This window comes from Populus euphratica, unplaced genomic scaffold, assembly GCF_000495115.2.
Source record: "Populus euphratica unplaced genomic scaffold, PopEup_1.0 scaffold30.1, whole genome shotgun sequence".
Taxonomy (NCBI): Eukaryota; Viridiplantae; Streptophyta; class Magnoliopsida; order Malpighiales; family Salicaceae; genus Populus; species Populus euphratica.
Window position 1 is genome coordinate 1,628,315 of NW_011499869.1, and position 20,867 is coordinate 1,649,181.

The 20,867-nt window shown below is 33.9% G+C and overlaps 1 protein-coding gene across 1 annotated transcript; it reads left to right on the plus strand.

The window, feature by feature from the left end:
• Positions 1-723: 723 nt before the first annotated feature.
• LOC105126911 (callose synthase 7-like) lies at positions 724-17,790 on the plus strand. The gene is made up of 42 exons (XM_011027937.1): positions 724-1,153; positions 1,272-1,372; positions 2,817-2,929; positions 3,052-3,139; positions 3,236-3,346; positions 3,444-3,596; positions 4,329-4,418; positions 4,519-4,610; positions 4,696-4,837; positions 5,796-5,930; positions 6,015-6,091; positions 6,169-6,256; positions 6,664-6,783; positions 6,863-6,980; positions 7,294-7,625; positions 7,775-7,827; positions 8,017-8,077; positions 9,062-9,143; positions 9,227-9,276; positions 9,379-9,465; positions 9,653-9,760; positions 10,002-10,096; positions 10,186-10,267; positions 10,359-10,516; positions 10,624-10,747; positions 10,880-10,983; positions 11,080-11,191; positions 11,287-11,438; positions 11,804-11,913; positions 12,002-12,109; positions 12,216-12,284; positions 12,401-12,587; positions 12,681-12,792; positions 13,245-13,367; positions 13,445-13,563; positions 13,683-13,766; positions 14,641-14,753; positions 14,832-15,061; positions 15,732-16,529; positions 16,643-16,693; positions 16,933-17,118; positions 17,212-17,790. The coding sequence occupies exons 1-42, from the start codon at positions 937-939 to the stop codon at positions 17,512-17,514; spliced, it is 5,838 nt and encodes a 1,945-aa protein (XP_011026239.1). The 5' UTR covers positions 724-936; the 3' UTR covers positions 17,515-17,790.
• The last annotated feature ends 3,077 nt before the right edge of the window (positions 17,791-20,867 follow it).

Consider the following 20,867-nt stretch of genomic DNA (forward strand, 5'->3'; position numbering starts at 1 on the left):
CATGTGCCTCCTGCAATTTCTCACTTTCTTGGTTTTGCTTCATTTTTTTATGAATTTTACAAGCACAAGATTAAGATTTCAAGCGGGAAAAAAAAAAAAGATATTGGGAAAGGGCAAGATGTTTAATGGAGCTAAATCAAGGATCAATGAATGATTTAAAGATAGCAAGAGGACGAGGCTAAATCCAAGAAAATAAAGGAAAAGAAGGGCGGCTCCTTTCACTAATACACTCCTGTAAAGACTCCACCGAACATAATTATATCGCGTTTTTCGAGCCCAGAGAAAAATTATCCTCGGCATGCTTGTATAATGTTCGATTTTCCATATTTAAATGAGGCCACAAGCATCATAGATCGATCTCACATGATGATGGAGATGAGCTAGAGTTTTGAAGTGAAAATTGGAAGTGGAAGGACTAAAAACAACCATTCCAAAACGCCAAGGACCGGGCCGCCAATAATTCTATGCACTCTAAAATTCCTAACGTTCAATTTTTTTCATTGGAGAGTATATAAGTATATTTTTATTTTTTAAAATTTATTTTCCATATTAACGCATCACTAAACGATGAAATCCTCTCTCCCCGCCTTTTACAATTCCCGCCAGCATCCACTTTACTTGCGAAAAGCAGATGGAACTGCTGTCTGTTCCTCATGTAACTCAAAAGAAAAAGAAGCACCGTCCTATATATAAAAAAAAACCTCTAAGTTCAATTCTTTTCTTGCCACCAGAGCAATCACCCACTCACTTTGCCCCACTCCACACTCAAAGCATCAATCTTTCTGCTTCCGTCTCTCTCTGATCTATACAAAAACAGAATGGCCTCTCTCGTTTTCACTACCTTCAACCAACCCTAACAACTCAAACTAGATACCGAAACTCAAAGAAACTCGCAAACCTGAAAATATAATTCATTGGACGTCCTGGTTGAATACGATGGCGAGTTCGAGCGGGACTAAGAATGACGCAGGTCCGGGGCCGGGGACGCTGTCTAGGAGAATGACGCGAGCACCGACGATGATGTTGGATCTTCCTGACGAGGATAACGCCCCCGCTGACAGTGAGCTTGTGCCGTCTTCTTTGGCCGTTATCGCTCCTATTCTTCGCGTTGCTAATGAGATTGAGAAGGAAAATCCACGCGTCGCTTATCTCTGTACGTAACCTCCTCCACCTCTCCATTGCATACCTCTTTCTTTCTTTCTTTTTTCCTCCTGGATAAACAATTAATTGCACAATGGCTTTTATGCTTATCTATGTTTTTGTGCAAGCAGGCCGATTCCATGCATTTGAGAAAGCTCATAAGATGGATCAGACGTCGAGTGGACGTGGAGTTCGACAGTTCAAGACCTATCTGCTTCACAAGCTTGAGAAGGTATAATAACTGATTTTTTTTTAGAAAAATATTTTTTTCAGGTTTCATTGCTGGGGATTTTAGGAATGATTGTGGTGTTCTCGGATGAAATTTGTTTCTTATAGCTGTTTTCTTCTCTTTTATTTGTTTCAAGTACGAGTGAAGTGAATTTGTATAGCTGCATTGGTTGTGAATTTTCATAGTATTCTCGACGAATTCCCTTTTGTTAATTTTAGCATTTTTGAACTTTTAACCGGCAGACATATTCACTCCTCGGCAGCTGGTAAATTTATAAAAAACTTACAGCAGTATTCAAGATTATCTGATAAATACTGTACATAATTTGTGTTCTGAAGTTCAAGATTCCAGTTGAATTTTGTTCATGTGCCAATCGGGATCATATTATCAATCTAGGAAAATTTAGGCAGTTGTTTGATCACATATCCATAAAAAATAACTAAACTGCTTACCTGATGTTTTTATCCCACTTGTTTTAGGGTGCCTGAAGTTTTTAGTTCAACTGCTTGCCTTATTCTTAGTAAAAAAACAATTACCGTACTGCTGGCCTGTAGCTCGAAGAAAGTCATTATGGCACTGCTTGCCTGACTTCTTGGAGCATTCTTGGCATACTAGCTGAAATTTGGTACGACTTATATAGCTAATCAGAACATTTTGGTTCAGATGCTCTTACAAAGTATAAGAAAGTGCATGTATACAGTCCTGTCTAATGTGTGGCGTTTGCATGATTCTGTTGGGCCTGAACAAGAGTGGGACATTGCGCAATCTTACAATGAACTAGATATATGAAGGTCCAGTGTAGCCTTATACAGCGTGTTGCTTTCTCACTAACCAACAGAAGCCTTATCGTTAGATGCACTAACCACGAGAACAATTTGTATAATCCTGTTCATGATGCTCTGCAGCATAGATGGATTGCTATTTATGTGATTGTTTTCTACTCTGGCAATTCTTTGATTTTAAATTCTTGTTTGATAACCCATTCTTGTCCAAATTCTTTCATTTGTAACAAAATATATGTTCCGTAATTTATTTATCTTGCTCTCTTACTCTCCTGGGGATTGCTCTTGACTGGATATATTGCACTGTAGTTTCGTTAAGAATGCAAAAGTTGGCCTTTTCAAAATCAAATAATTGAGGAACTGCATAACCGATTGATGGTTTAGCCTAATCACAGTTTCCTAAAATGTAATTGGTCTCTAGGTAACCTGTTCAACATACATACATAGATATTTACATACACACATACATACATACATAGATATTTACACACACACACACACACACACACATATTTCATTTCACCTCAATAACACTTTCAGATTGCGATAGCCCTTTTATGAAGAAAGAAGATATTATCAGATTGCTGTATTATAAATATACTCGAATTATATTCCAGAGTTCTCAGGGAAATGATTTTAGACCTTTTAAATTTCCCTTTTTTTAGGAAGACTTGGAAACAAAGCCTCAGCTGGCAAGAAATGATCCAAGAGAAATCCAGATGTATTACCAAGGATTCTACGAGAAGAACATTAAAGATGCACAACATACAAAAAAACCGTGAGTCTTGATTAATTTTAAGGAGCTTACTTTCTTCTTTATTTTTTAGTCTAATTGTTGTCTTGCCAAAGTTACTAAGCATTTATCATATCTTATTCTTTGTATTTTGTCAACTCTTGCAGGGAAGAGATGGCTAAAATTCTTCGCATTGCTACAGTATTATATGATGTGCTGCAAACGGTGGTACGAACAGAAAAAGTAGACAGTGAGGTTTGTTTTGATTGCTTTCAGCATCCTGACACGAGTTCTTAAGGTATATGTTTTAGGTGCTTAATCATGGATGTTAAATTGGTTTTATTGTCACAGACAAGGAAATATGCTGAGGACGTTGAGAGGAAAAGGGGACAGTATGAACACTATAACATTCTTCCACTGTATGCTGCTGGGGTAAAACCAGCAATCATGGAACTTCCAGAGGTTGGATATATGTACTATATGTAATCTTGTTTTGCTTGTGCTAATCACATTAATTATGAATGCCTGAAATCTATCATGTTCATCCTTGAAAACATAGATCAAAGCTGCACTTCATGCTCTACGTGATTTGGATAATCTTCCAATGCCCAGAATTCGGCTGCCACATGTTTCCTCTGATGACTCGCCTAAGGAAAGTGTTAAATCTGTCAATGACATACTCGATTGGCTTTCATCCATTTTCGGGTTTCAGGTAACTTGCACCTTCAGTTCTATCTTTGCAATATGTTTTCGTATTTACATCTAAAATGTCATAAGTTTTGGGTCTTTAGTTTGTTAGCTCTGAAGTAATCTGCATTTATAGCTTCTTCACGTTTAAGTTGCTTTAAGGACTCACAGACATGAATGATTGGACCTTCGGGTTGCAGTTCACTATTATTCATGTACTTTATTCCTTTTGAGAATGGGCAGCAGTATTGTTCTTTATGAAGCTAGGTGAATTTTATGTGGCAATGAGGAGATTGCAACGAAAGTAATGAAGAAATTAGTGCATCTCTTTTTAATGCTTGTGGAGAAAAAATCAGAATGTTTCTAAAAAGAACATTTGGAAAAGAAAAGAACTCTCTCTCCCTCCTCCCCTCTCCTCCAAATCATCAAAATGAGGCTAACACTTGGAAAAACAAGATTAGTGTTGCGTGGATTTGAATTTGTTTATCTTGCTAGATATCTAGTGTGGGTTCACTAATACCTACATTTGAGCTTCACTAATACCTACATTTGAGCTTCACAAAAACATCAGAGTTTTGATGGTCATAACGAAACTTGTGTGCCATGTTCATATAACCAAGTCAGCTTTATGCATACAAGAATTCTGATTCAGTTATATTTCCTTATATTCTTATCTCATCTATAAAGTTCAATGAAACGAACATTAGTTTATCTAACTGTATAATGCTTCTTTTTTTGATCTTGTGGGGGATCAAAGCGAGGAAATGTGGCAAATCAGAGGGAGCACCTGATATTGCTACTAGCAAATATGGATGTAAGGAATAAGAGTCTTGATGATTATACTGCGGTAAAAGCTTGATTGCTTTCTTCTATTCTCTCTATAGAAGCTTTTTTGTTGACATCTTTATATCATTGTCTTTCAAAGATTGAATTAAAGCTTATTGCAGCTCAATAGTAGGACCATACAGAAATTGTTGGATAAGATTTTCAAGAATTATCGGTCATGGTGTAACTATTTGCGATGTAAATCAAATCTTATGTAAGTTATTGTGCCACTGTTTTAAGTTAGATTTCAGTAGGAATGGTGTATTATTTCAGGTGGTTGAAGTTTTTTGATCTTGCAGATTTCCTGAAAAGTCTGAAAACCAACAGTTACAGCTTAACCAACAGTTACAGCTTATTTACATTGCACTCTATCTTCTTATATGGGGTGAAGCTTCAAATATACGATTCATGCCAGAATGCATTTGCTATATCTTCCACAATGTACGTTTTTTATAAGACCTTTTCTTGGACTGCTGTCAAGTTTGAATTAAATAATATTCGCATGGCAAACGCACACCCGCGCACGCACACATGTTATTCGTTTCATTCAACATAACATCTTGTATAGGAATTATGATTCACATGTTCCAGCAGCATTGTAGGCCCTTGTTTTTCCTGAAAGAGATAAATAAAATTTTAAATGAATTAAAGAAAGGCGCTGGGTATTTTTTTTTAATGGAAGAAGTATGATCTTCAAGAGAATAGAAATCCTGAATAAGTAGAGCACGGAAACTTTCTGTGGAGAACATAAAAGATTATAAAAAGAATAAAAAAAAACAATGGCTTTCTAATGGTCCCACATTTATTATGTGAAAAAAATTTGATTTTTTCATACCACTGCAAATATTGCACATTTATACATAATTTTATAATCCTTTCTCCCCAAACCCACCAACTGCATAAAAAAAAAAACTCTTCCATCTTGCTATTGTTGCTGAAGCTAACCAGTGGTATCAGAAATTGTATTCTACATATCCCAAACCAGACAACAAAGTATCAAAAAAGGTAATGTGTCTGCTCACTATTAAGGCACATAAGAAAAACATCATTTGAAAGTGCCTTATGAGGTCTTTTTACTTGTAATTAGTTGTTAGGATTATCTTAATCATCTACTATTGACCGAAATAAAGGTCTTAACCTTGGTTTCCAAATAGCAGAATCAATCTGCCTCTTTTGCTTGTTACGAGTTTTGCAAAATCAGTTTACCAGAAGCATTGTGCCAATTATTATAGCAGAATCATTGGAAATAAATCTTTGGCCTACAATTCTCCTATCTTGGAAAAGTAAATGAAACATTCTTAGGCTGGTATCTGTTTAGCTTCCTACATAATGATTTTTTGATGTTCCATATCTGTTTTGTATGCGAGTGTAATGCTCTCCTTATTTCCCTATGTATAAGATGGCACATGAAGTCTATGGAATATTGTTTAGCAACGTGCATCCTGTTAGCGGGGAGACATATGAAACAGCAGCACCTGATGATGAAACCTTTCTAAACGATGTTATAACCCCAATCTATCAGGTTTTGCGCAAGGTATTTTTTAACTCAATTTTTTGTTTATTATTAAACTTACAATTACATGTTACATCTGGAAAATAATTTCATTTCCTGAAACAGGAAGCAAGGAGAAACAAAGGAGGCAAGGCTAGCCATTCAAAATGGAGAAATTATGATGATTTGAATGAGTACTTTTGGTGAGATCCTTTGAATAGTAAGTTTTGTTCCCACATTTAGTCAAGATTACTAATAGTCAACTTTTTTCATCTTTTAGGTCTGACAGGTGTCTTAAATTAAATTGGCCAATGGACCTTAAAGCAGATTTTTTTGTTCATTACGATGAAAATCCATCTGCAAATGAGGTATCTCTCTCTTCCATTCCCCTCCCACAAATCCAAAAAAAAAGGTTAAGGCATCAGAAAATTGTCTGGACCCAGTGTGTTTTAGCTTTTTACTGAAGCATGTAAATAACTATACTTCACAAAAATAAGAAATTACACAGCACGATATTTGTCATTAGCTGTTTCTTGTTGATCTTTGAATTCATCACCATTTTTTTAACATCTTTCAACTGGTTTGCTTTTTATTCCCCTAAAACGTGATGTAACGATGTTTTTTAAGCCATCGATAATTATATTAGTCTCTAATGTTGAACTCTTGAACTTCTTCCGTGTTCCTGAATTTTTATATTTTATGTGTTGCCTTGGGGAGTGGTTTATCATGCATTTCTTCCAAATATTTTTTGTTGAAGTTTTTGTGCTTCTTGCAGAGACCTAACCGACGCACTGGAAAGAGGAAGCCTAAAACTAATTTTGTGGAAGTCCGCACTTTTTGGCACCTCTTTAGAAGTTTTGATCGAATGTGGATATTTCTTATATTGGCTTTGCAGGTAGCCTAAAATGTTTTGAGTTAATGCGTTCAATCAATTTTTCTGTTAGGAATCAACTGAATATAAACTTGTTTTCCAGGCTATGATAATTGTTGCATGGAGTCCTTCTGGATCTATTATAGCCTTTTTCAATGAGGATGTCTTCAAAAGTGTTTTGAGCATCTTTATTACTTCTGCATTCCTTAATCTTCTGCAAGGTATTGGTGAAATTCTAAAAGAAAAAGTTTCCTTTCCAGAAAAGATCGTTCTTTGTTATTTAAATTTTTATTGCTTTTATTCCATTAGAAAGGAAAAACTTTGCTTGCCTTATTTTCAAGTGAATTAGCAGTTCCTGTGGAATGTGGACATCAACCAAATGAAAGAAATCCTTAAGGAAATTTCTAAACTTACATGAAACTTTATAATGAATTTTAAAAGTTTTGTAGATGTCTATATCTTGCAATGGTTGTATGTTGTAGATTGAGCGACATTTCTGGTTTTCCCTTGACATTTTCACCTTTTCTTTTATAGCTTTTCTGGATATAATTCTGAGTCTTAATGCATGGAGGAGCTTAAAAGGCACACAAATATTGCGGTATCTTCTGAAGTTTGTTATGGCCGCTGCATGGGTTGTGGTTCTGCCAATTGGTTATTCAAGCTCTGTGTTGAATCCAACAGGACTTGTAAAGTTCTTTAGCACCTGGTCTATGGATTGGCAGAACCAGTCATTTTATACCTATGCCATTGCAATTTATTTGATACCCAACATACTGGCTACCGTACTTTTTTTTCTTCCGCCTTTACGGAGAACCATGGAACGTTCAAATTGGCGGATTGTTACTCTTATTATGTGGTGGGCTCAGGCAAGCATGTTTAACACTATTACTTCTGACTCAAGTGTTTGTTTGCATGTGTGTTTTTGTATTTCTGGTTTCGTTGATATTCTAGATTTTGTTTATTTTTCCCTTTTCAACCTAGGGGTTGCTTTAAATATTTTTTTGCCTACCTGCAGCCAAAACTATTTGTAGGAAGAGGCATGCATGAGGATATGTTCTCACTTTTGAAGTAAGAAAACTATTTTGTTTTCATTTTTATTTTTTAGGAGGGGATTAGTGAGTTTACTAGAAAGTTGCATTATTTGGTGCAAATATTTAATTTATGTTAGAATTCTTGTTGGGAAATTCAATATGAATTTAATTCTGTTATAAACTGGAGATTCTTTCTTCTAAAATCTTGATTTTATCCTATGCACAGGTATACATTATTTTGGATCCTGTTGATAATATGCAAGCTAGCATTTAGCTACTATGTGGAGGTTTTCTCTCCTTGAACACCTTAATTGTTGAATTTTAGTGCTGTTTTGGATAAGATTTTATTAATAGCATTTTGAGTTTAAATGCATTAAGTACTCACAAATCACCAAACACACATCTATGTGCATACATAGAGATTTTACAAGTTTGCTTGTATGCATGCATGTAAAATTTGGATATATATACATGAAATGAAGATATTCAAATAAGGAATATGGAATTGTCATGAATAAGTTTAGGAGGAACTCTAAAGTCTTTTTGCCACCACCTAAAAGGGTTTCTCTTATTGCATATTGTACTTCTCAAATTAAAAAACAGTTGCATGCAATGTAGGGTTGAGAGTTGAGGGATAAAAACTTGACTTCCTAAAATTTACACTATTTGGAACACTCTTTGGATGCAATTGCCATGTGAGATATTTTAAATTGCTCCAAGGATCAAATTCTTAGTTACATGACTAAAACAAGAGCAAGAAATACAATTCCTGAGAGAGAGGGTATTTAAACCTATATATAATGCTAGGAGAGTCCTAGTTTCCTGATTTTTCTTTATTTATTTCAGAAACTGATAACCCTGCTATGGAAAAGTAGGGTGAAAATGCTAAAATTTTTTGGCCTTATCTCGTATGATTGAAATCTTTTGCCATTAGCAGATAAGGAATTGTTAAATGTTCACTACCATTCTAATAGTAAGAAGGACTATGACTTCTTTTTACATTTCTTAGGAGCCTTTACCTTAATAATAAAAACTACGATATTTTTTAACAAGAAAAATGCCAAAAACAAGTTGGTAAAATTCTTTTCTTATCAATGATTGCACTTCTCGTGAATTTTTATAGCAACTATACTATGGATGTGGCAAAATAGAAAAAGAGATTCTATATTTGTCCATTCTATAGGTTCTTTACTTTTTATGTGGACGTATTTTCTTTGTTGATCTATTAAGTCATTTTGCTTATAACTTGTATCTTGTATATTTGTGAATAGATATTGCCTCTAGTTGAACCAACGAAGTTGATTATGGAGATTACCGTTGATAATTATCAATGGCATGAATTCTTTCCTCGACGTAATACTTCACCCTTTTCAATGATTAGTTGTACTTTTTTCATCATGAAGCTGTAACTAAGTCATGTTTTGAAACTATTGTAGTTACGTATAACATTGGTGTTGTTATCTCAATATGGGCCCCTATTCTCCTGGTAAGTGGACTAAATAAGAGGTTTAGTTAGGAAAGAGAAACTTCATAGCATTATGTTACATTACAAACTTTTTCAATAAGGTAAATTTTGTTATTGTGTTAGGTTTATTTTTTGGATGTACAAATATGGTATGCCATATTTTCTACACTTGTTGGTGGGATTCAAGGAGCATTCAACCATTTGGGTGAGGTTAGTGGTCATTTTTTTCTCCTATAATGATATATTAGCAATTATATGATGTGCAATGATCTTATTAACCCAACATTGTTATAATTGTTATAAGAGATCTGAAATCCTAGTTCATATTTGATTGTATTATCACTTTACAAATGGCGGTTTTGATCGTGCATTACCTTTGTAACTTTTGATTTTCCAGATAAGGACACTAGGGATGTTAAGGTCCAGATTTGAATCCGTGCCTTCAGCTTTCAGTCGCCATCTTGTGCCATCATCATATAAGGATGTTTCAGGGAACCATGAGACGGTAGCAATTCTAACAAATCTATGTAGTAGTTTGTTTATCTGCGCTGGCTGTCTGATATATATATATATATATATATATATATATATATATCTTTAATTTTTTCATGATGTTCCTTTTGGATGCATTTTGTTCCAAATACGAAAGCAACAATATTATTTGGTATTCCAACTTATTTTATACATCAATCAATTGGAACTTTCTCCCTTGTTTTTGGCTAAATTGACAGTTCTTTTCATGCCAGGATGAGCAAATCGAAAGAAAAAATATTGCAAATTTTTCACATGTGTGGAATGAGTTCATATATTCCTTGAGAGCAGAAGATCTGATCAGCAATCAGTTGAGACTCTTCTTGCTAAATAATTATTCAATATGTCAAGTGCATAATATTCTATAATTGTAAGGTTTTAATTTACTTCACTATTCAGTGAAAGAGACTTGCTGCTTGTGCCGTATTCTTCAAATGATGTCTCTGTCGTGCAGTGGCCTCCTTTTTTGCTTGCTAGCAAGGTAATATCTTTTGTCATTGTTATTCTTAATGTTTGTACTCAATGCAAATCCAATTCCAATTTATTTCCATGTGTTGATTGACACACGACAGATTCCTATAGCATTGGACATGGCAAAAGATTTCAAGGGGAAGGACGACGCTGAGTTGTATAAGAAGATGGATGATTATATGCAATCAGCACTAACCGAGTGTTATGAGACATTGAGGGACATGATATATAGCCTTCTGGAAGATGATTACGATAAGATGTAAGAAGCATCTGTCTAGCGAGCTTGAGTCTCGCAAGTAATATTAGATGAATATGATCATATATGATTGATTATTTATCCCTTTTTTTTTTTAATTTTCTAAATAGGATTGTAAGGCAGATATGTCATGAAGTAGACTTGAGCATACAACAACATCAGTTTTTGCATGAATTCAATATGAGTGGATTGCCTATGCTTAGTGAATATCTGGAGAGATTTCTAAAATTCTTGGTAATGTGCTTTCTTTATGCTTTCAATTTTTTTTTCCTTTTTCTTTAATTTCTGAGCATTTTAGCTTGTAACTTGTCATTTTGGTCTGCACATGCTCATATTTGAGTGCTCACATTAGAATTTTTTTGACAGCTAAGTTATCCTGAAGATGCTGGCATGTATAAATCTCACATAATTAATGCTCTCCAGTCTATTATAGAAGTTATCACTCAAGATATCATGAAGCATGGCCATGAGTAAGCTTTAAATGACAACTAATTTACTGGGGATGTCAAAATGGTTGCGACAGACTGAACTGTGGTTACTAAACATTTAGATACATTTCCCTGCAGTGTCCTGGAAAGAGCTCCCACTAACATCACAGGGGATCAAAGTAGTATAAGAGAACAGAGGTTTGTAAGGATAAATATAAACCTTGCATATAACAAGTACTGGACGGATAAGGTTTTCCTCACACTTGTGTATTTTTTTTACAAATGTCATTTTATGATTTCACATATACATCTTTAATTTCTTACTGTTTTATATTTCTCCCGCAGGTCATTAGGCTCCATTTACTTTTGACTACCAAGGAATCTGCCATAAATGTGCCCTCGAACTTGGATGCTCGTCGCCGAATAACTTTCTTTGCAAATTCCTTATTCATGAACATGCCGAAGGCTCCAAAAGTCCGAGACATGTTCTCTTTTAGGTGAGTGATTGAACAATGTGAAACTTGAAAGCTACAATGTTATAAATGGGAGTAGCTTTTGTCTATACTTTCATCATGGCACCAACAAGTTCTAAAATAAATCATTTTCAACAATGTTCATGGCTTTTTGCCACAATCAGGTCAGAAATGAAGAAATGGTACCATTCTCATGCAAACATGATAATGATTGTGTTAATAAAGATTGCACAGTTTCTTCTCTCATTCACTATCTTTATAAATGGTCATATGCTTCTATACTTCTCATTTTCTTCCATATAGATGATCATTCATTGGTCATAAATAGAAGATTACTTATTTTCATTTTTTCCTGCTCTAACTTTAGATGTATTTTTTGATATTATTAGTGTTTTAACTCCATATTACAAAGAAGATGTTCTTTATTCTGATGACGAACTTCACAAGGAAAATGAAGATGGGATAACAATTTTGTTCTACCTAAAGACTATATATCGTGGTGAGTGAGTTTTGCAGCAGTTCCTGCATCACACTTTTGGTCTTTTATAATGGGGTTAACTTACCAAGCACAAATGACTACGAAACAGATGAATGGAAAAATTTTGAGGAACGCACAAATACATGTTCTTCCAAAGAGAAGATGGAGCTTACTCGTCAGTGGGTATCGTACAGGGGGCAGACCCTTGCTAGAACAGGTTTGAATAGTAAAGATTTTTGTAGCTGTTCTTACCATCTTCATTTCTGGATGTTGACTAGGCTATCATGTAACCACTCATATATATTTCTCAAAAAAAATTCCAGTGAGAGGGATGATGTACTATAGGCAAGCCCTAGAACTTCAGTGCTTATTGGAATTTGCAGGAGACCAAGGTTTGTGATTTCTTAACATATATACACAGTATGATTTCTGAAATTTAGCATTTGATTCCATTGCCTCTAATGATTCATTCTCTTTTTGATAAACTAATCACTGTTTTGCTTTGCAGCTGTTTCGAGTGCTTTCCGTACCTTGGAACATGAGCAGGATCAGAAAGTTTTCTTTGATCATGCACAAGCACTAGCTGATTTGAAGTTCACGTATGTTGTTTCTTGTCAAGTGTATGGAGCTCAGAAAAAATCCACTGAAGCCCGGGACCGAAGTTGTTACAGTAATATTCTGAATCTAATGCTAACGTAAGTTAAGATTATGTATCTATGGGTTACATGAAGTTCTCCATTTAAATGCAAAAGGTTGATGGAATCCTTAATTTAATAACATTATTGCAGGAATCCTTCGCTACGTATTGCTTACATCGACGAGAGAGAGGTGACAGTGAATGGAAAATCTCAAAAAATGTATTACTCTGTTCTCGTCAAAGGAGGTGATAAGTTTGATGAGGTGGGACTGATTCCTTGTTTGGTGCAGAATTTAAGTGTTTCTGGATTTCTATGATAAAATTTAGTAGATTAATTGGTCACTTCCAGATAAATTTATCACATTTCAAATTGCAATTAAGGTTTGGAAATTGCAGAGTTGTGTTCTGGAAAAAATCTAGTTACTGTCTGCAAGATAATCCTATGAAGTACTTTGTTATCTGCAGATGTAAATAAATTGTGCTATAAAGGACTATTTTTAAGGAACAATTACATTTATGCGATGTTCCCCAGCTGCTTAGTTTAGCACCTTCATTCATTTACTGAGAATGAGGAACATGTCCTGCCTCTGCGTTCTCAAGAAATTTTTTGAGAGTAGTTGATTGTTAATGCTGCTCCAGTATTACAAGCTTCTTTTGCCATTTTTGTTCAATCTGAAACATGTTCTCTTATATGTTGTTCTTGTTACATTGCTAGGAAATCTACCGAATCAAGCTTCCAGGTCCTCCAACAGATATCGGTGAAGGAAAACCTGAGAATCAAAATCATGCCATTATCTTTACTCGTGGAGAAGCCTTACAGACTATAGACATGAATCAGGTGGTTAACTTTTTCTTAATCCTTTCATTTGTAAATTACTCACATAGTAATTCACTAAACTTTCCCTTTGTTTTCAGGACAATTACTTTGAAGAAGCTTTTAAAATGAGGAATGTGTTGGAGGAGCTTAAAAAATCTCATCGTAGGAAACAAAACCCTACGATTTTGGGTGTCAGGGAGCATATATTTACTGGAAGGTCAGCCTTACCATTTAATGGTTGTGCTAACACATGTTAGCATGCAAGAGAATTATGTTGTAGAACAATGCTGATTTTGACCGTATAAACCCTTATATTTCTTCCCTTTCATTTGACAGTGTTTCATCACTTGCTTGGTTCATGTCCAATCAGGAGACCAGCTTTGTGACTATTGGCCAACGTGTTTTAGCTAGTCCTCTAAGGTAAGCCTAATTTTAGCCAGCAATCAATGTATAGTATTATATACAATTTACAATTTGAATGCTCTTTCCATCTGTTAAAACTTGTATCTGCTTTTCCTTCTAATTCTCAAACATGGGATGAAAAAATTTCAAACCTCAGACAGATGATATTTCACTGCTTGAGGAAAATAAAATTCAAAATCACAAATCGCTCCTGGGAATCTCCCAAAAAACGGCCATCTTATGTGTAAATCCCCACTTGACAGGTTCTCCCCTTTTCCTCAAAACAGACTTGTTTTGCTCATTGATCAGTACAAGTTATCTGAATCAACTTAACAATGAGCTTTGATCCAGGTTGAAAGTATTAAGGTACCACATGATTTTAAAAAATTACTTACAGAAAAGAGGACTCTAAAACTCCTTCAACTTTCAAATATAGGAAAAATTGCAAGCTTCAAATTATTTAGACACCCTGTGATGATTATTTGCTTGTCTTTAATGTCTTGAAATCAAAATGTCAAACAATTCGCCTGTCTTGAATTCTTCAATTTGCCTAGACATGAATTCAATGAGTCCAATAGTTATTTAATGAAGAGAGGTTCGATCCTTTTAGAAGAGAACAACTCAAATTTTACAGGAGCATGTTATTTTTTGTACTTTTGGATGAAAATGTTGTCTTCTCTCTTGCTTGTGTCATAACAAACTATTTGGAGTGCCTCGTTTCCATTAATATGCAATGTTGTATTTTGCAGTTCTATAGCATTTTTGTTGTCTTTGACGTACAATGTTGTATGTTGCTTTAATTAACATATTCTGTGTCATGCTCAAAAATCTATTTAATTTTGTTCTATTACCACCAATTTACAATTCTAACAAATTTTGTCTAACTTCATAGGGTACGATTCCATTACGGCCATCCTGATATATTTGACAGAATATTCCACATAACAAGGGGTGGCATAAGCAAAGCTTCAAAAATAATAAATTTAAGCGAGGATATATTTGCAGGTAATTTTATATGGGTTGGAACACTTTTGCCATTAGATATAATTATCGTGTGATGATTAAGCATTCGGATGTCTTCAGGATACAACACAACCCTACGTGGGGGATATGTAACGCATCATGAATATATCCAAGAAGGGAAAGGGCGTGATGTGGGGATGAATCAGATATCATCTTTTGAGGCAAAGGTGGCAAATGGGAATGGAGAGCAGACACTTAGCCGTGATGTTTATCGACTGGGGCGCCGTTTTGACTTCTATAGGATGCTCTCATTCTACTATACAACAGTTGGTTTCTATTTCAGTAGCATGGTATGTTGATCTTTATTTCACTGTCTTTGTGCCGAACAAAAGTCCAAGTTTCTTGCTTCCTTTTATAGTCTTCTTGACTACTACTGCTGGCATCTCTTTTTCTTTAAGTTTTCTGAGTTATGGTGGTTTGTTGGTCTCCTTGAGGAGTTCCACATCTGGAGCTTCAAGGTGATTTCATTCCCTTCATTACTTCTGTTTTAGGAAATGCCCTTATCTATGTTTTTTTTTTTAATTTAAAAAAGAAATGGATAACATAACGCTAACTAGGCTCCCCAGTAAATGTAGCTCAGATTATTCTTATCTACATATTCCAAGCTGCTTATCGAGGACGGAGCGTCATTTATGCTGGCATCAAAATATAAGCAATTAAACATTAAGAATAAGATCAGTTTGTTTCAGATGGGGCCCTATGCTTCAGTCCTCTGTGGTGACCAATATTACGTAGTGATGGTTTCTCAATTATTCCCTGCATTAATGAGGTACTAAAAAAAAAAGGAGACCCCAGTTTTATGGAATTCAAAAGCGCTAGATACCATTAGGTGATTCAGGTCACTTGGCCAGCTTGTTACTTGTGAAGCCATTTTAATATTCCTAACATGAGTTTTATTATAACTACATGGAATGGAAAGTGCGTGTTATAGTTTGATTTGGTATCTTTTTGTCGTTTCAGGTAACTGTGATTACTGTATATGTGTTCTTATATGGACGCATATACATGGTACTGAGTGGATTAGATAGGGAGATTCTTATGGACCCGAGCATAAGTGAGAGCAAGGTCCTTGAACAGGCTATGGCTCCTCAATCCATTTTTCAGCTAGGCTTTTTTCTAGTGCTGCCCATGGTTATGGAAATTGGCTTGGAGAAAGGGTTCCGCACTGCTCTAGGTGATTTTGTCATTATGCAGCTACAGCTTGCATCTGTGTTCTTTACATTCCAGCTTGGAACCAAATCACATTATTTCGGAAGAACAATTCTTCATGGTGGTTCCAAATATCGAGCCACTGGGCGTGGCTTTGTTGTTTTCCATGCGAAGTTTGCAGAAAACTACAGGCTATACTCACGAAGTCACTTTGTTAAGGGATTGGAATTATTTATACTGCTGATCGTGTATGAAGTTTACGGGGCTTCATATCGCAGTTCAAGTCTTTTTATGTTCATCACATTATCCATGTGGTTCATGGTTGGATCCTGGTTGTTTGCTCCATTTGTGTTCAATCCATCTGGATTTGACTGGCAAAAAACAGTGGATGATTGGACAGATTGGAAACGGTGGATGGGCAATCGTGGTGGTATAGGAATTTCTCCTGATAAAAGCTGGGAATCATGGTGGGCTGGAGAACATGAACATCTCAGACACACAAATTTCAGGGGATGGTTGCTTGAAATAATCCTTGCATTTCGCTTCTTTATCTACCAATATGGCATTGTCTACCACCTTGATATATCCCATCACAGTAAAAGTTTGCTGGTACAATCCATATTTGAGTGATGTTTTGTTATTTGTTGGCCCATAAACTTTTTGGTTGATTTCTGCTACCATAAACTAACTTCTCTACTATAAACTAAAAATCTTTATTGCAGGTTTACGGACTTTCGTGGATAGTTATGATTACTGCTCTATTAGTCCTCAAGGTATGTGGCATGCCAATGGAACTCATATAGAAATTAGATGTGATTAGGAGGAGCTTGAATAAAAAAATCTAGCATTGTATTTGAAAACTAGCAAATCAGCATTTTAAGCTTATATCTTGACCATTTGAAAGAAGAATGTAGCGGTGTTCTCTAGTAAATTAATCTCAAGTAAGTTTTGTGTCTATGCTTTATTTCTGAACTTAGCCTGCTGCTGTTCGTGTTTCAAACATTGCTCTCAGATGGTATCCATGGGGAGAAGAAAATTCCGTACAGACTTTCAGCTCATGTTCAGGATTCTCAAGGCACTCCTATTTCTCGGCTTCATGTCAGTCATGACTGTTCTCTTCGTAGTTTGTGGTCTCACAATACAAGATTTATTTGCTGCCATCCTCGCGTTCATGCCCACAGGGTGGGCCCTTCTTCTTGTAAGTATACAAATTTTGTTCAAAATGTGTGATTATATACTTCAAGGGTTCTCCTTCAGTTGGTCACTGCATGATTAAATCGTCTTTATATAGATTGGACAGGCATGCATGAGTTTGTTTAAGTGGATAGGATTCTGGGATTCGATGAAGGAGCTAGCAAGGGCATACGAGTACATCATGGGTTTATTGCTTTTCATGCCAATAGCCATCCTGTCATGGTTCTCGTTTGTTTCAGAGTTCCAAACTCGCCTGCTCTTCAATCAAGCATTTAGCAGAGGCCTCCAGATTTCTATGATTCTTGCAGGAAAGAAAGATGGAAGCGATACTGTAAAGAAAGATGTACCTGAAGCAGCAAAGAAAGACGGCGCTGATGAAGGAAAGAAATCATCTAACTAGATCTTCGACATTTCACTTTCATTTTGTTTATTCTGTCCTGTATCTAAAATTAGTTGGAAGTCCAAGAGATATGGTAATTATTTCTACAAGATTGATCGATATGGTCATTTTTTTTCTTTATGGTGTAGGAGCTTCTTAGGAAAATAAATCTTCCTTATTTAATTTTATTTCTTCTCCTTTTTTTTTTTATTATGATCTGTGAAGCTATATATAAGGTGACACTGTTATATGGAATCTTGATACAGAGATCAATTTCTCTAATCTTACAGCTTTAAACACAATCTAATTAATCCTATATGCTCTTCTCTTCTCCAAATGCAAGTGAATTTTCAATTTCAATTTTTATGTTAACATGGCCTTTTAACTTAGTTTATATATATCTTGATTAATTTTATAAATTATAAATTAATGATTATATAAACCTGTAAAATCTCTATCAGTGGTAGCTATTGCAGGTAAATTCTCAACATCAACAGGGGATATAAGCAAAATCTTCCATCCTGGATATATGATCATGAGAAATCATGCCCCACCACAGCATGACTGTTTCGGCTATGTAAATTGGGAATTTAGGATACACTTTAATGTTTTTTTAATTGACAACAACACGTGTGAGTTGGGTTTTTGGGTTCTCATCTTCCAGCATTGCCCCCTCAGCAGAAAGGTGCTGAAACTCAGCAAGGGTTATACGAATTGATGATTATGTCATTTGGTATGTACAATGCGTTCAGTATTTGCATGAGGTTCATGCATCATGTATTGAGTTCACGAGGAACTGGTTTTTATAATATTTTGATTTACAACCCCATTTTGGAATCTCACCTTGTCAAATTAATAGAATAAAACCTTTTGATAAGAAACTAAAATCTCTTATCCAATTTGTGTGAAATTCTTAATATTTTTAATGTAACCATTACAAGATCAACAATTCCATCAACTTAGATTTTTATTGACATAAAAACATCACTTTTCATGTTTTCAGATCCAACCCATAAAAGTTTGTTTGTTCTTTGTGCATAAACCCTTGTAAGGATTTCACATAGTTTTAGTAATTTTTCTATGTTAAGGACAAATTCTTTTATTTGTACTTCATAAAAAGCAATAATCCTTCAAATTATATTTGATTAAATCCAGCTTTTGTAGACATTCCCTAATTTCCATCCCCAAGCATTTTAAATTTTTTATTTATTGAAAAAAATCTTATTATTGGATTGTTTTTTATCTAATTATATGGATCGATCAACACGGATGAAATTGTTATTTTATTTATAAAATCACGTGAAATTTTATTTAACTCCATATATAAATATGAAATGTCTGAAATATGTATAAACGGAGGAATAAAGAGAATTTTGATTTTATACTAAAATTAGAATTTACAACAAATACATCCAATAACCTTTTGTTAGATAGAAATAAATTTGATAAATATTGATAACTCTCGGATAGAGTATTAGAATGAAATAGATAATAAACTCTTGGTTATTAGCCATTTTTGGTGATGAATCAACAATTCAAAATGTTTTTCTTTCGTATTATTGATAAACTAGTGTTTATATATAAATATAGGAGGATTTGTTTGGAAAATAAGAAGCTTGTTTGTCATCTCTTTATCTACAAAGAATTCTTAATGTGAATACATAGAGACAAGGGGCTAGTCTTTGAATAGAAAAAAGAGTGGATCTGTATGGTCTCAAATGAATTGACGTGCTATTTTGCAATATTAAAAAATAAGCATTTGTATGTAAATTGCACAAAAAGTGCAAGTTTTTCAAAGTGTTCATGATATTAGATGCTTTTATGGATTTATATCCTTTTATATGAGTTTCATTCAAAACTTTAGTTTTCTTATTGCATCTATTAAGAAGTGTTTTAAGGGGTATTCTTTTAAGTGGACATACAAGGCTGAATTTAGTTTTCAGCTTATTAAACGAGAAATGATTGAAACTTTTATATTGTCACTCTCAAACTTTAAAAAGCTATTTAAGGCTAATTATGATGCATTTATGATAGGCATTAGAAGAATTCTTAACCAAGATGGGCAGCTATCACTTTTTTGAATAATAAGTTATCTAGTTCAAAAAAGAATTAGTATAAATATGATTTGAAACTTTATGTTATTGTTTAGAATTTCAAACATTAGCCACATTATCTAATACAAAAAGAGTTCATCTTTATTAGAGACCATGAGACACTAAATTACATAAGTTAATTGTTTGCTTATTGTGTGCTACTAAACAATCATAGTGGGAAGAGTTTATAGAGTAGGGCATGTCCTAAAAATAGACGAAGACTCTTCTTTAAGATAAACCTTTAAAAACTTATCATGGAGGACATGCAATAATAAATTACAAAATTGACTCATAAATTAGAGAAGAAAGAGCAACAAGAACAAACCCAAGAAAGTGATTGTGGGTTATTGGCTAGTATTGAAATTCAAAGCACAAACAGAGAAGATAACCTTATGATAAAGAAGAGATCAAATCTAAGAACTTTAGGTTTTGCAATAAAATTTCTAATTTATTGGAACCTTATAGATAGATGAGTTTATAGATTAGTTGGATCTTATAGGTGAAAGAGGTTAACTCTAGAAATTTTTTAATATAAAAAGGTTTTTGAATAAACATGATTTAAATTAATCACAATCAAATTAAAAGATCAAATATTTGTTTAATGTGAATAGTTGAAAAGGAGGTGTAAGAAGTAAGGAAAATAAAAAATCAATGATTGAGATAAATTAAAGAAGAAGATAAGATAGCAGTTTCTTCCTTTCACTTGTTACCAAATTTTATACTAAAGATGTATATGCATATATTAAATGAAATGATTTATAACATTAAAACTAAAATAATGAAAATCACTACACTAATCCTGTTAATTTTTTTAAAAAAAATCTCATGAGAAAACAATTCTATAAAAATATAATTTTATAGCTGTTTTGAAGTTTTTTACTATTATTCTTGATTAAGAAGGCTTTAATTTTAAAATTATATGTTAAATTTGATATTAGTACTATTTCTAAAATTTCACACTTATATTCTAGATTTATAATGATGTTTTTTAAATATAAATTTTAAAATCATATGATTTTTTATATGCAAAAAAAAAAATTTATAATGTAATTAAATGAATATTATGAATACAAAAGATTAACTTAATAATTTAGGATCGAATATTTATTGAATGATTCTTCATGTACGGGAATTTCTTTAAAAAAGACATAAACTAGTATTTTAAAAAATATATATTTTTTAATTTATTAATGTTAAAAATAAATTAAAAAAATATTATTATTTTAATATATTTTAAAATAAAAAAATATTTTTAAAAATAATTACATAAAAGAGAAAGAG